Below are 11,687 nucleotides of genomic sequence, written 5' to 3'. Positions count from 1 at the left end.
GTTACGAGAAAATTGGTTTCATTTTATTTTTGAAGAACATTGTAAAGAGCGGCAATATATGACTACGTGACAACCAAATTTTCCTCTTTTCATATTCAAAGGTTTTGATCTCTTTTCCATGTTCAAAACCATCTAGTCAATTTCAGATCTTGCTTGTGAAAATTCATCGAAAAATGTTTTAAATCATTCCCAAGATCTGAAATTTCTTAACCCCTCCCAATCTCTTTCAGCTTCCAGTCTCACCCATTTCTGATGATTTAAGCATTGCATTTGAGCGACGGTCTGTCTCACCCGGAGAGGAAGGAAGGAAGGAAGGAATCATCGCCGCCGTCCGCCGGACCGGCGGTGAGGAGGACGGTCGCCTCGGCCGCCCCTTCGACGCCGGCCTCAGGCGCCTCCGCGGCATCCTTGTGGGAGGGCCGGGGGATGAGTCTGGTGCCGCCGACGACCCTCGACTCCGCCGTCGTCACTGGGGCTGCGGTGCCATGCCGCCGCCGCGGAGGTCCTCACCGGCATTGGCGCGCCCAGCGCCGCAGAGGCCATGGGGCATGGGCGTCGTGGTGTAGTGTGGTGTGGTGCTGCTCCGTCGAGGCCTCTGATCCGGCGTGGCGGGGGAGAGGCGGCCGGTGGATCTCCGGTGCGCGGCCACACGCGGGGGTGACGACGGCTCGGAGACGGACACATGTACCATTGGTGCTACATCCAACGGCCGCACCCCCATCTCACAAACCGAGAAAATGGACATTTAAAACGGCTTCGTCGTAATACCATCCAAAAACAAGTTTTTTTAAATGCCATATCAGAGCGAAGCCTTATAGTTATTTTGTTATTTTTCTCATTTTATTTAATTTCTTATTTTTTTTTGCCTCTTTTATCGGATGGACCGATCAAATTGCCCCTGGGTCGGTTTGAGCTGCTGAATCGTCTTCAGTCAGGATCGTCTTCCTCCTTCGACGTCTTCCCCAGCTCTCCTCTGCGCCGTTATCGCCGTTGCAAGCCCACCACCGTAGCAACTCCACCGTGTAGCTACTATGTCGTTGTCGCCCCTACCGCGTGCGACATTTCCCCTCCCGCCATCATTCTCATCTGTCACACGAAGAGATAACAATCCTAGAGTTGTGGCCTGAGCAAATTTTTTGGTGTCAGGGTGCAAACTTGTTGAACTGGGCCTGAATATATACATACAAGGTGGCGGTGCAAATCCTGAATACTGTAACTGAGTTTGGAAGAAACAACAAAACACTTCTCTTCTGATATATATGCTGACAAAACACTTGCATGTTGTTTGAAAGAAAGAACAGCACAATTAGTGGCTCGGCATGGTGGTGGCTGGGGGTTGCAGACGGCAGCGAGTGGAGCACGCGCAGGATGAAGGCGATGACGATGGTGATGCACCGCTGACGACGAAGACCTAGCCACAAGCGATCCCCTTCTTTTTCTCAATTTCTCCTCTTCATCTGGCTCGGTCGGGCCAGCTGCTTTCAACGGACCTACCAGGGGCAATTTGGTCAGTCCATCCGGTGAAAGAGGCAAAAAAATTGAGAAATTGAATAAAATGAGAAAAATAGCAAAATGACGGTAAGTGTTCGCTCCAAGATGGTATGTTAAAGAAACGCGTTTTTAAAATGGCATTATGACGAAACTGCGTTTTGAACGTGGCCAAATGTCCATTTTCTCACAAACCACCATCATTCTCAACTCAAATTTATTCCTTCACAAAGTTTTTTTTTAAGCAAATCCATTTGTTTTATTTTCTATTAGTAAATTTCACGGAACTACATTTTGACCCTCAAGTATCACAAGACTATATATTTAAAAGTTTGCATAATGATTTAGCACTAATTTCTTCATAAAGACATTACGCCCTATCCTTTTGATTTTGCTTATAGTTGTAGGCCAAACTTTAATTTTTTAATATTAAATTTAGAGTTGGTTTTGGAGTTTTTTTCCGCCGTAGTTTGTTTTTCTTCCTTTGCTTTTAGATCACTAAAAACATATATATATAGCGTTGGTCTTTTTTCATGAAAAACCAAAACAATGACGTTGCTGGTATCACAAAACATTAATTTACAACTTTTATAAGCGCTGCATATCTAAAATTTCTTTGATATCTTCACCACAAAATTATATGTGAGATACAAGATCTAAAATAATTCTATGATAAATTTGGTATCAGATCTATAAAAGTTTTATGATATAAATCTTATGTATTAGTTTCTTAAAGTTGGGTCGAAGTAGTTTTTTTTTTGAAATTTATTCATCCTTTTATACATCTCTCTCCCTACAAAATCACTATATGAGCTAAGACATCACTGCTTGTCGAAGTAGGTGTCCCACCGATGCTCGCCGCCGTCGTCTTCGCCTCCGGGAGGGAGCCCTCGCTTGATCCTCCTGATCCTCTCGATCATGCCATCGACGGCGACGTCCACGGCGTCCCTGGGCACGCCGGACGACGGCCCCCTGGGGTCCCTGTACACGACGGTGGGGATCATCCTGATCACCTGCTCCCGCATGGCCGCCACCTTCGCCGCGCTGATCCGCCGGAGCACGTCCTCCAGCCTCACCGTGCCGTTGCGCACGCCGTCCTCCGGGACGAACACCGAGTAGGCGGTGTGGTCGCGCGGCAGGTGCCACCGGTACTGCGTGTAGGCGGAGCCCGGGTGGAAGAAGACCGGCACGCAGCCGGCGAGGATCGCGTCGAACACCGACCGCCGCGTGTACGAGTCCCCCCGCGGCTGGAGGCAGAAGGCGGCGCTCTTGAACAGCCGCATGACGTTGCCTGGGTCGTAGCAGTCGTCGCGCCGGCCGTGGGCGCCGCACCGGAGGAGCCCGCACCGCCGGGAGCGCGCGCACTGGCGGATGATGCGGTCGCGGACGACGCCGCCGCCGCCGTGGTGGTGGTCGTCGCCGCGGCGGCGCCCGCCGCCGGCGAACGCGAACAGCCACGGACGCCGCGCGCGGCGCACGTCGCGCTGCCACGCGGACACGTCGGCGGCGCGCCACGGGTGGAAGTAGGTCGGGTACGGCACGCCGACGTCGGTGGCGGCGTGCCACGGGCTCGCCTCGATGACGAGCGCCGTCATGTTGGTCGCCTCCGGGAGGAGGAGCAGGCGGCTTCCCCACTGGCTCCCCTCGCCGCCGTCCTCGCGCCGGAAGTCCCACGCGATCCGGCCGCCGACGAGGAAGTGGTCGCGCCCGCCGTGCGCCGCCCACGCCGGCGTCGACCGGAGCCACTCGGCGAGGTCCTCGGCGAGAGCGTCGCGGACGCCGTTGCTGAACCCCCACAGGTAGCGGCCGACGTCGAGCCCTGCGTAGTAGGGCACGTAGACGGCGGCGGCGCGGGACACGTCGGCGGTCAGGCAGCCGTAGCGCTTCATCCTGGCGTGGAAGATGACCTCCAGGGTGAACTGGTTGGTGTCGTACCAGCCGGTGGCCGGGAGCACGCCGCCGGTGCGCGTCAGCCGCGGGCCGATGCCAGCGTTGGCGACGTGCCGGCACATGTCCGTCCACTCCGACAGCGACCGGCAGTCGCGGAGCAGGTCGGAGTTGAACCGGCTCGGCAGCTCGTGGACGTAGACGTACCGACCGGCGCACCGGTCGGCCCTCCTCGCCGGATGTTCTTGACGCGCCGGCGGCGGCGGAGGTGACGCGTGAACGATCTCCCCACGCTCCGGCAGCGGCGGCGGCGGCGGCGGCGGCGACATGCCAACGTCGCGCCGCACTTGCACCGGCAACGTAACGGTCGGCTGGAAGCTCTCGCGGCGGACGGCGAGCTCCGGCGACGGCGAGGGGAAGAAGAAGAGCACCCACAGGACGCAGGACGCCGGGATGACGAGCGGCAGGAGGCACCTCCCGGCCGCCCGGAGCACCGCCATCGATCCATGCAAATGCAAACCATCCATTTGCGAAACCGCTCGCCGGCGGCCGCCGATCACGGCAAGACGCGCGCGCGCCGTCGCCTACTCCGCCGTCGGCGAGCTCGTCGCGGCGCGCTCCATCGCCTCGCTAGCTGTTCGATGGATCAATCAACCCGGCGGCATGCATCGATCAATTAACTCGACGCGAATTAATTCTTCTCCGTAATTATTGCAGATCCTCCTTGATTAATTCCCATTTTGGATTAATCTTTTTTTTTCAGGTAGAATTAATTAATGCTTTCGTGTAGGTGTTTTCATGGTAGACATGTGGTCATCGGTTAACCACCCAAGATTTTTGACTGATCATTTTGCAGGATATTGGAGTGGTTTTTTTTAGGCTTGAGACGCATGCAAACGTACAAATCGCCGGTGCTAAATATGGCTATGTTCTTTTCTCATTGTTCATTATGGATTAATGCATTATAGTGTACACGTTTAGAAAGTTCTGAAATGTTGTGCTTTGTGAAAACAGGCTCTATATAGAAGTTCCATGTTACATTTCTAAAGATATATTCTAACCTTGTTGTATTAATTTAATAGTTTATGCACTTAATAGCTATCGTAAAATTAGATTATCTAGAGAATATGAAAATCTCACGGGAAAAGAATATGATCTGCATAGATGATAGTTAGCCTAAGTCTAGGGATGGAGCTACCACGAAAAGGAGAGGGTGTCACTCGTTTATTTTACTCTCCTTTGAATTAAGTTTAGCATGCTGCAGATGCTGATTTTGACAGAGAAAAGTGTACGCATGATGAAAATAGATGGATTGCATGTAGAAGAATTTCTGAACTGGTTCTTGGACACCCCCTCCCTATATGTTGCTCCGCCCATAGCTGAGTCATTGAAACTATATATATTTTTTGTTTCCATAGTGTTTTTGTCGCATCATTTATTCAATGTGATTTTTATTTGTACTTTATTTTCATCGTAATCGACATTTTTCTGACAATCTTGAAGTTGCTATGAATGCGTCGAAATTAGCTGTTAATTGAAATTACTCCTTCCGTTTTATAATGTAAGATGTTTAACTTTTTTTTGCAATTTTTGATTATTTGTCTTATTCAAAAAATTATAGAAATATCATTTATTTTGCTTGTGACTTACTTTATTATCAAAATAACTTTAAGCACGACTTATCATTTTTTATATTTGTACTAAATTTTAAAATAAGATAAATGATCAAACATTGTAATAAAAAAGTCAAACATCTTACATAATAAAACTGAGGTAGTACTAGATATTTTTCTTGATTCAATTGTTTCATGGAGAAGAATTTTGGAGATTATGTTCATTGATGGTGGAAAATGTGAAGATTATTAAAAGAAATTAAACTGATTGTAAGGTGCATAAAACTATAGCAGTATCTTGGATATTCTCTTCTAATTTTTAGAGTCTGATATCTTTTCAACAGAGACCAAGAACTCACCAGGTGGAAATTGTTTGTACCAGGTAAGCAACAATCCATGAGCTTTGGGTGGCCATGCTGCACACCCACATCTCAGTGAACTAGAATGATCATACCGGAATGCTTGCCAAACCATGCTGTGTTCAGGTCTAAAGTAACCCATTGAAAACATAGCTGCATCCCAGAAATAGACAATTCAACTGGCCTTGAACTTTCAGCAGTGTAGAACCAGGTGGTGTGCTACAGTAATGCATAGGGATCAGGCGACCTAACGATCTCCGGAGAAATCTATTGTTAAATATAGCACCGATGAATTAATTTTCTGGCTCCGTCCTGTGCAGAACTATACCGAAGAAGGAAGGGGCAGCGCAGGTAACAGACTATCGGCCTATAAGCTTGATACATTCTGTTGCAAAATCGATCTCAAAGGTCCTTTCCCTGAGGTTATCCACACAAATGGAAGGGCTGATATCACACGCTTAGAGTACTTTTATAAAAAGGAGATGCATACAGGACAATTTCCTGTATGTCAGAGTTATGGCGGCCACCATATCTCGCCGCCGGCAGAACCCCACCCCCCTCGCCGTACTCAGTGTTGTACGCTGCGTAAAAAATGGTTTATAAGTACTGTGATTTATATGGATTTAATTGGAGTACCATTCACATAATAATTTATAAGTTAATGCATTATAGCTTCATTTTAGTTTATATATGTGGTTCTTATACATAAATTAGAACTTAGGCCGCGTTCGGGGTAAGGGGATAAGTTAACTTCTCCGGCGTGAAAAACATAGTAATAAATTAGTACTACTCCATCTTAAAAAAAAAGATTTCTGAGCTTTATGTATAGACCGTTTGACCATCCGTCTTATTTGAAAATTTTATTAAAATTTTTTAAAATATTAGTCACATGTAAAGTACTGTTCATGTTTTATCATGTAATAATAACAAAAAATATTAATCATAATTTTTCAAATAAGACGAAGACTCAAAAATTCTATCTAAAAACTCATAAATTCGTTTATTTTGGGACATAGGTTGTACATGATTAATTAATTATTAATTGTTAAAAAAATATAAAATAGATTAATATGATTTTTTCAAACAACTTTCATATAGATTTTTTTAAAAAAAAATACACCGTCTAACTGTTCGGGAAGGCATAAGTTAACTTATAGGGATACCGCACCACTTGTCAGGAACCTAGTGAGGTTGCTACACATGCAACGGAAGCCGACTTGTTTCTTTAAACTGGATATCGCAAAAGCTTTCGATTCACTATCCTGGGATTACCTGATGGAACTTCTGCAGAGGAGAGGTTTGAGTGCACGGTGGAGGGATTGGATATCACTCACTCCTTTTATCATCTGCGTCTTGGAAGATCAGCCTAAACGGCATTGCGGGTGAAAGTGTAGTGCACACAAGGGGCCTGCGACAGGGAGACCCGCTATCGCCCTACTTGGCAATCGACAAGGCAACAGAGCAACGCCAATCCCAACAGGCGCAGCCAAGTTCAGAGTGTCGCTGTTTTCACCAACCCGACAAAACAAGACACAGATAATCTTGTCCATATCTTAAAGCACTTCGGAGAAGCAACAGGACTAGCTGTCAATCTAAACAAAAGCTCGGTTGTACCAATAAGGTGTGAAGCAGTTGATCTAGCTCAGAGAATGAATTTCCCGGTTACTTATCTTGGAGTGCCACTAACAACCGGAAGGCTAAAGAAGAACAACCTGGTGGACAAGGTAAGAGCAAGGATGGCAGGGTGGTGAACTGGATATCGCAAAAACTTATAAACATAGGATTTAATAGTGTGAAGTTTGGCGGCTTGGGTATCCTAAACCTGGAGAAATTCGCGCGGGCACTGAGATTGCGCTGGTTATGGTACGAGTGGGAATGCCCGCCCGGCAAAACCGTGGATAGGTATGGCCGATGACACTGACAAACGCCTCTTCGCCATTGCAACAAAAGTAACTTTGGGTAACGGGCGGAAAGCTAAGTTCTGGGAGCCCAATTGGATCGGAAACATGCCACTCATGGAAGTTGCGCGGGCGCTGTACAGATGCTGCAAGCAGAAAGCTATCTCGGCAATCACAGACGACAAATGGGTTCAAGAATTCACAGCCAATATGAACCAATCAACAGTTCATGAGTTCTTTGAAATCAATGACAGATTAGATTAGAGGCTGCAAACGTACAGCTAAGGGAAGGAGTAGAGGATAACATATCCTGGAGATGGGCAGAGAAAAGAACCTACACGGCCAGATCAGCGTACATGGCTCGGATCGTCTGACCGCGCAGCGTTCTGGAGCGTGAGTTCCTTCATTTGGCTCCTCTTGCAAAACAGGCTCTGGACAGCAGACCGCCTGCAAATCAGGGAGTGGCCAAACAGATACTTCTGCCAGCTTTGCTATAGGAATTTGGAAACCTCGATCACAGCATCTTTTCAACGATTGTTGCTTCGTGCGAGAAATCTGGATGGCAGTGGAGGATCAAATGAACCACAACTGGACGGCGCACACACACGATCCAGAGCAGACACTACTGAGCTGGTGGAGTATTACAACACATGCAGGAAGCAAAGAAACAACCAAGGGTCTAAAGACAATCCATATACTCGTATGGTGCGAAAGAAATAGAAGAATCTTCCAGGGGCAAGAGCTGTCACAAAGATTGCTGGGGGAGAAAATCAAAGAGGAACTCAGAACGTGGCGGTACTGTGGCGCCAAGGATATAAAAAGCACCGGTTAACCGGGGCGTTCGTTTCAAAAAAATAACACAAATGGTTTAGGGGCGGCTCTCCCAACTTATTCACAGTTGACATTCAGATTTCTTGGGGGCAATAAACATTCACAACTTTGGAAGCACTGAAACATCACAGTTCTAGTTAGTGCTACCATGAAATGGATGATACAAACAAAGTTCATAGCATGCTGTATTTATTTTAGAGCTTCCTGTGACGGCACAATTCTTCATCAGCCACCCATACAATGAAGCAGCTCCATGGTTCCATCACTCAGCGAGTTCATGTCAAACATACATAGAACTGAAACAAGAGACCACACATACTAATTTCCTTCATTGCTACTTGCCACTGTTAAGCTACTTTAGCAGATCAGCAGTCAGATCGTCAACAATTCAACACACATTACGCCCCCAACCTGTGCAGCGATGAGACGCAGGCATAAGCACACATGCGATGCATTCTTCAGTGCTGTAACAAGTGCAGAATCACTCACATTTATGCTCTGTCTGCACTGTACCTGGGAGACTTTCTACGGGCTTGCTTGAGCTGCTTCACCTGATCAAAGATATACTCAATGCACTCTCCAGGAGAAGCCCTCCTCCCTTCCCTGTAGTTCCAAAGATCGAACACGCCCGGTCCCTGGATGCTGTATTCCTTCCTCTCCAGCAATGCATCAGTGACAGACTTGTAAGGGCCTTCTCCCCATGTCATATTAAGCTCTTTCAGCTTCTCGTCGTCGGCGTCTATGACCTCTACCTAGTCACACAAGAAGTGAAAAAGAAAATCTGTAAACTACTTATCTATGAAATGGTTACACAAAAGCTGAACTGTTTTTTCTCTGTGAAAGGGCGGCTTAGGAACTTGAAGCTTAGTCTTCTAGTTTTTTCTTTGATTTTTTTGTTGTTGTTTTGAGACATGGAGTGAAGTCTAAGTCCCTGTTTAGTTTCCAAAACTTTTTCCCAAAAACATCACATCAAATCTTTGGACACTTAAATGAAGCATTAAATATATATGAATATTAAAACTAATTACACAATTATAGAGAAAATCGTGATACGAATCTTTTAAGCATGATTAGTCATAAGTGCTACAGTAACCAACATGTACTAATGATAGATTAATTAGACTCAACAGATTCGTCTCATGGTTTCTGGGCGGAATCTGAAATTTGTTTTGTAATTAGACTGCGTTTAATATTTCAAATGTGTGACCGTACGGTCGTTGTGGCCTCCCTCTCAAAAATTTTTGGAAACTAAACGCAGCCTAAGTATTCTTGTATCTTTTAGCTGTATATATCCGCTTATGAATATAGAGCCTGGATTTCTATCCATTATCTAAAAAATGCTGAAATGTCCCATGATACTCTCCACTGGTGGCTTACTTGGCGATCGTTGTCAACTGTGATTGTGTGGAAGGGATTCCAGGTTGTGTCATTGAGTAGCTTCTGCCACAGGGAGTTCATCTCAGAAGCCACCGTATCAGCTTCTTCAGGTGGCAACTTCTCACCGCAGGCAGATTGGAATGGATTATCATTCAACACCCCAATTTCCTTTATTCCGATATGATGCTCAGCATCAATTTCAATGAATCCCTGGGACACCAATTATAGCATAACATCAAGTCAGCATTACTCATACAACTCAACTATTCAGAAATCTAGATACTAGATTGCATATGCTCTGAAGTCTGAAGAAAAAAAAAAACCTTGATTAGCTTTTCTCTTATTATATCCAAGTCATCATCCCTGCTTGCATGGCGGCCAATAGTTGTATCTTTAATCAGCTGTTGTCGACCAGACCACCGTGCATTCAGATCATGTTCGAGACGACCATAACCCAAGTATTCCTGGAACAGTTTCTCCCCTTTACGCATTGATCTTGTCTGCACCTGTTTCCATAGCAATACACTTACGAGTAATTTTACAGTACTTAAGAAGGTACCAGTAGGTACCACTCTTTTCTATGTAAATTTTGGTACCTCTTGGTACTTTAAGTACTAGAAGATACCAAATTTTACACTAAAATTTTAATAGCTGTCGGTACCTACTCAATGACCGTAAAATTGCTCATGCTCCTATAAGAAGACAATATCTCCAGGTATGTGTTCTACTAGAGATGCTGGCTTTACTTTCGGTGTATGGTGTGCAAAGATTGACACGGGTGTAAATGGAGAGAAAGAAAAATCTTGTGCTTTGTAAGTGTTTCTATCCACCAATGCATCAAATTGGAACGAATTGGCCATTTCACTATACTAGTACCTATTGAAAGACTCAAACAACAATATGCAAACTCATGTCAAGCTGTTCATCTAGAAACTTTACCCCATTGGACTGGAAATGTTCAGGAGAGCTATCATGGTGCTGCTGCTGCTGATGATGAACTTTAGCATTGGTCTTCTCAAGAACATCAGTGTTGCCTTCATGATCCTCCTGAATCTTTTTCCTCAAAAGCTCAAGCTCACCATTCTTCTGGCCCAGCTGCTGCTTGGCTGCCACAAGCTCCTCCCTGACCTGCACGATCTGCTGTTTCGCACTGAGAAGCTCCCGGTTTGCTGCATCAAGCCTCTCCTGCAATGGCTCCAGGAGCTCCTTGGCCACCCTCCCGTGGTGTTCTTGCTCCATCCTCGCCTTCTCCTCGGAGAGGTCGCCGATCACCTTCTTGATCTCCACGTACTCCACCATGGCGTCCTTGTGGAAGAAGATCTTGGACTCGACCTTCGACGAGATCAGCTGCATGCGGCCGCCGAGATCATCGCCTGCGTTTCTTGATTCCGCCATGGATTCTTTCTTGGAAAGAAAAAAATATATATTCTTGTAAGCTACTGAGAAAAATGCAGAGTTTAGGTGAGCGAGAACAAAAGTACTCAATTTTTACTCTCATCAATAGCCTAGTGGCTTACTTGCTCTCTCTATCTTCAAAAATCGCAGACCAAATTTGATTTAAGAAAAGGAACCTGAGCAACACAGTCTTGGAAATGAATGCTAGATCAAACGAGATAAAAGGGCTGGATTTTGAGTAAAAAATAATCAGATCTTTGCTCTTACCAGCAGCCTCTGCTCTGAGTCTACAAGAACTTCTGGAGCATCTTGTTGTGCTGATTATTGAGCAAGAAGACGAAGGGCCGGACGCGGAGAAACAACGTAGGGGGTCATATTTAGGATGTAAAAAGAAAAAGCCAAACAGCATATTTATTAAAAAATATTTTATAAATAAATTATATATATATATATATTGAGTGATCTTAATGTCAAAACTGAAAGATAAAATTCGATAAAAAAACCTTAAAATCAAATCCAAATTTAAGATTAAAAGTTTAAATTTTGGATTATAATCGTAACCCAGAGCTATTTATGGTGTAAACAATGGAATTAATAAAGTTTAAAAACTATTTTAGAAAGAAAATATGATAAATTTTTATATAGATTTTTCTCAATAAATATAACATTTAGTAATTTAACAAACGTGCAAATAAATGTTCGGAAAAAAAAATGGGCTAAAGAGGAGGGGAAACAAATGGCGCGCAGATGCCATATGCCAGTGACTGCGCAGTGGGTGGAGAGAGTGACGGTGTTACTGCGTGAAAACCGTCGGCACTCAGAAATATCTCAGTGGCTGC

General features: G+C 45.4%; 2 protein-coding genes across 5 annotated transcripts; both read right to left on the bottom strand.

Moving 5' to 3' along the window:
* Nucleotides 1-2,052: 2,052 nt before the first annotated feature.
* LOC121056003 (xyloglucan galactosyltransferase KATAMARI1 homolog) lies at nucleotides 2,053-4,207 on the bottom strand. The gene has a single exon (XM_040529634.1). The coding sequence runs from the start codon at nucleotides 3,900-3,902 to the stop codon at nucleotides 2,310-2,312; it is 1,593 nt and encodes a 530-aa protein (XP_040385568.1). The 5' UTR covers nucleotides 3,903-4,207; the 3' UTR covers nucleotides 2,053-2,309.
* A 3,915-nt stretch (nucleotides 4,208-8,122) lies between these two features.
* Nucleotides 8,123-11,178, bottom strand: LOC102713040 (protein INVOLVED IN DE NOVO 2-like). Of its 4 annotated transcripts, none has more exons than XM_006664597.2 (6): nucleotides 10,971-11,039; nucleotides 10,393-10,857; nucleotides 9,777-9,959; nucleotides 9,454-9,663; nucleotides 8,566-8,828; nucleotides 8,123-8,487 (listed from the first exon to the last, which is right to left on the bottom strand). In XM_006664597.2, the coding sequence occupies exons 2-5, from the start codon at nucleotides 10,846-10,848 to the stop codon at nucleotides 8,568-8,570; spliced, it is 1,110 nt and encodes a 369-aa protein (XP_006664660.1). In that variant the 5' UTR covers nucleotides 10,849-10,857; nucleotides 10,971-11,039; the 3' UTR covers nucleotides 8,123-8,487; nucleotides 8,566-8,567. The 4 variants fall into 4 exon arrangements, with proteins under 4 accessions (XP_006664660.1, XP_015698594.1, XP_015698593.1 ...); XM_015843108.1 differs by having other exon boundaries at nucleotides 8,590-8,828; XM_015843107.1 differs by lacking the exon at nucleotides 10,971-11,039 and adding an exon at nucleotides 11,116-11,178 and having other exon boundaries at nucleotides 8,123-8,828.
* Between the last annotated feature and the right edge of the window lie 509 nt (nucleotides 11,179-11,687).

This window comes from Oryza brachyantha, chromosome 12 (genome assembly GCF_000231095.2).
Source record: "Oryza brachyantha chromosome 12, ObraRS2, whole genome shotgun sequence".
NCBI lineage: Eukaryota > Viridiplantae > Streptophyta > Magnoliopsida > Poales > Poaceae > Oryza > Oryza brachyantha.
Note: the sequence above shows the minus strand (reverse complement) of the source record. Positions and strands in the feature narration are given on the sequence as shown.

Excerpts from the sequence above, each read along its gene's own strand:
- LOC102713040 (XM_015843107.1), bottom strand. The coding sequence starts at position 10,848 with ATGGCGGAATCAAGAAACGCAGGCGATGATCTCGGCGGCCGCATGCAG. Across the intron at positions 9,664-9,776 it reads TAAGAGAAAAGCTAATCAAG|GGATTCATTGAAATTGATGC; the intron begins GTTTTTTTTTTT and ends TTGGTGTCCCAG. Across the intron at positions 8,829-9,453 it reads CAGTTGACAACGATCGCCAA|GTAGAGGTCATAGACGCCGA; the intron begins GTAAGCCACCAG and ends TTGTGTGACTAG.
- LOC121056003 (XM_040529634.1), bottom strand. The coding sequence starts at position 3,902 with ATGGATGGTTTGCATTTGCATGGATCGATGGCGGTGCTCCGGGCGGCC.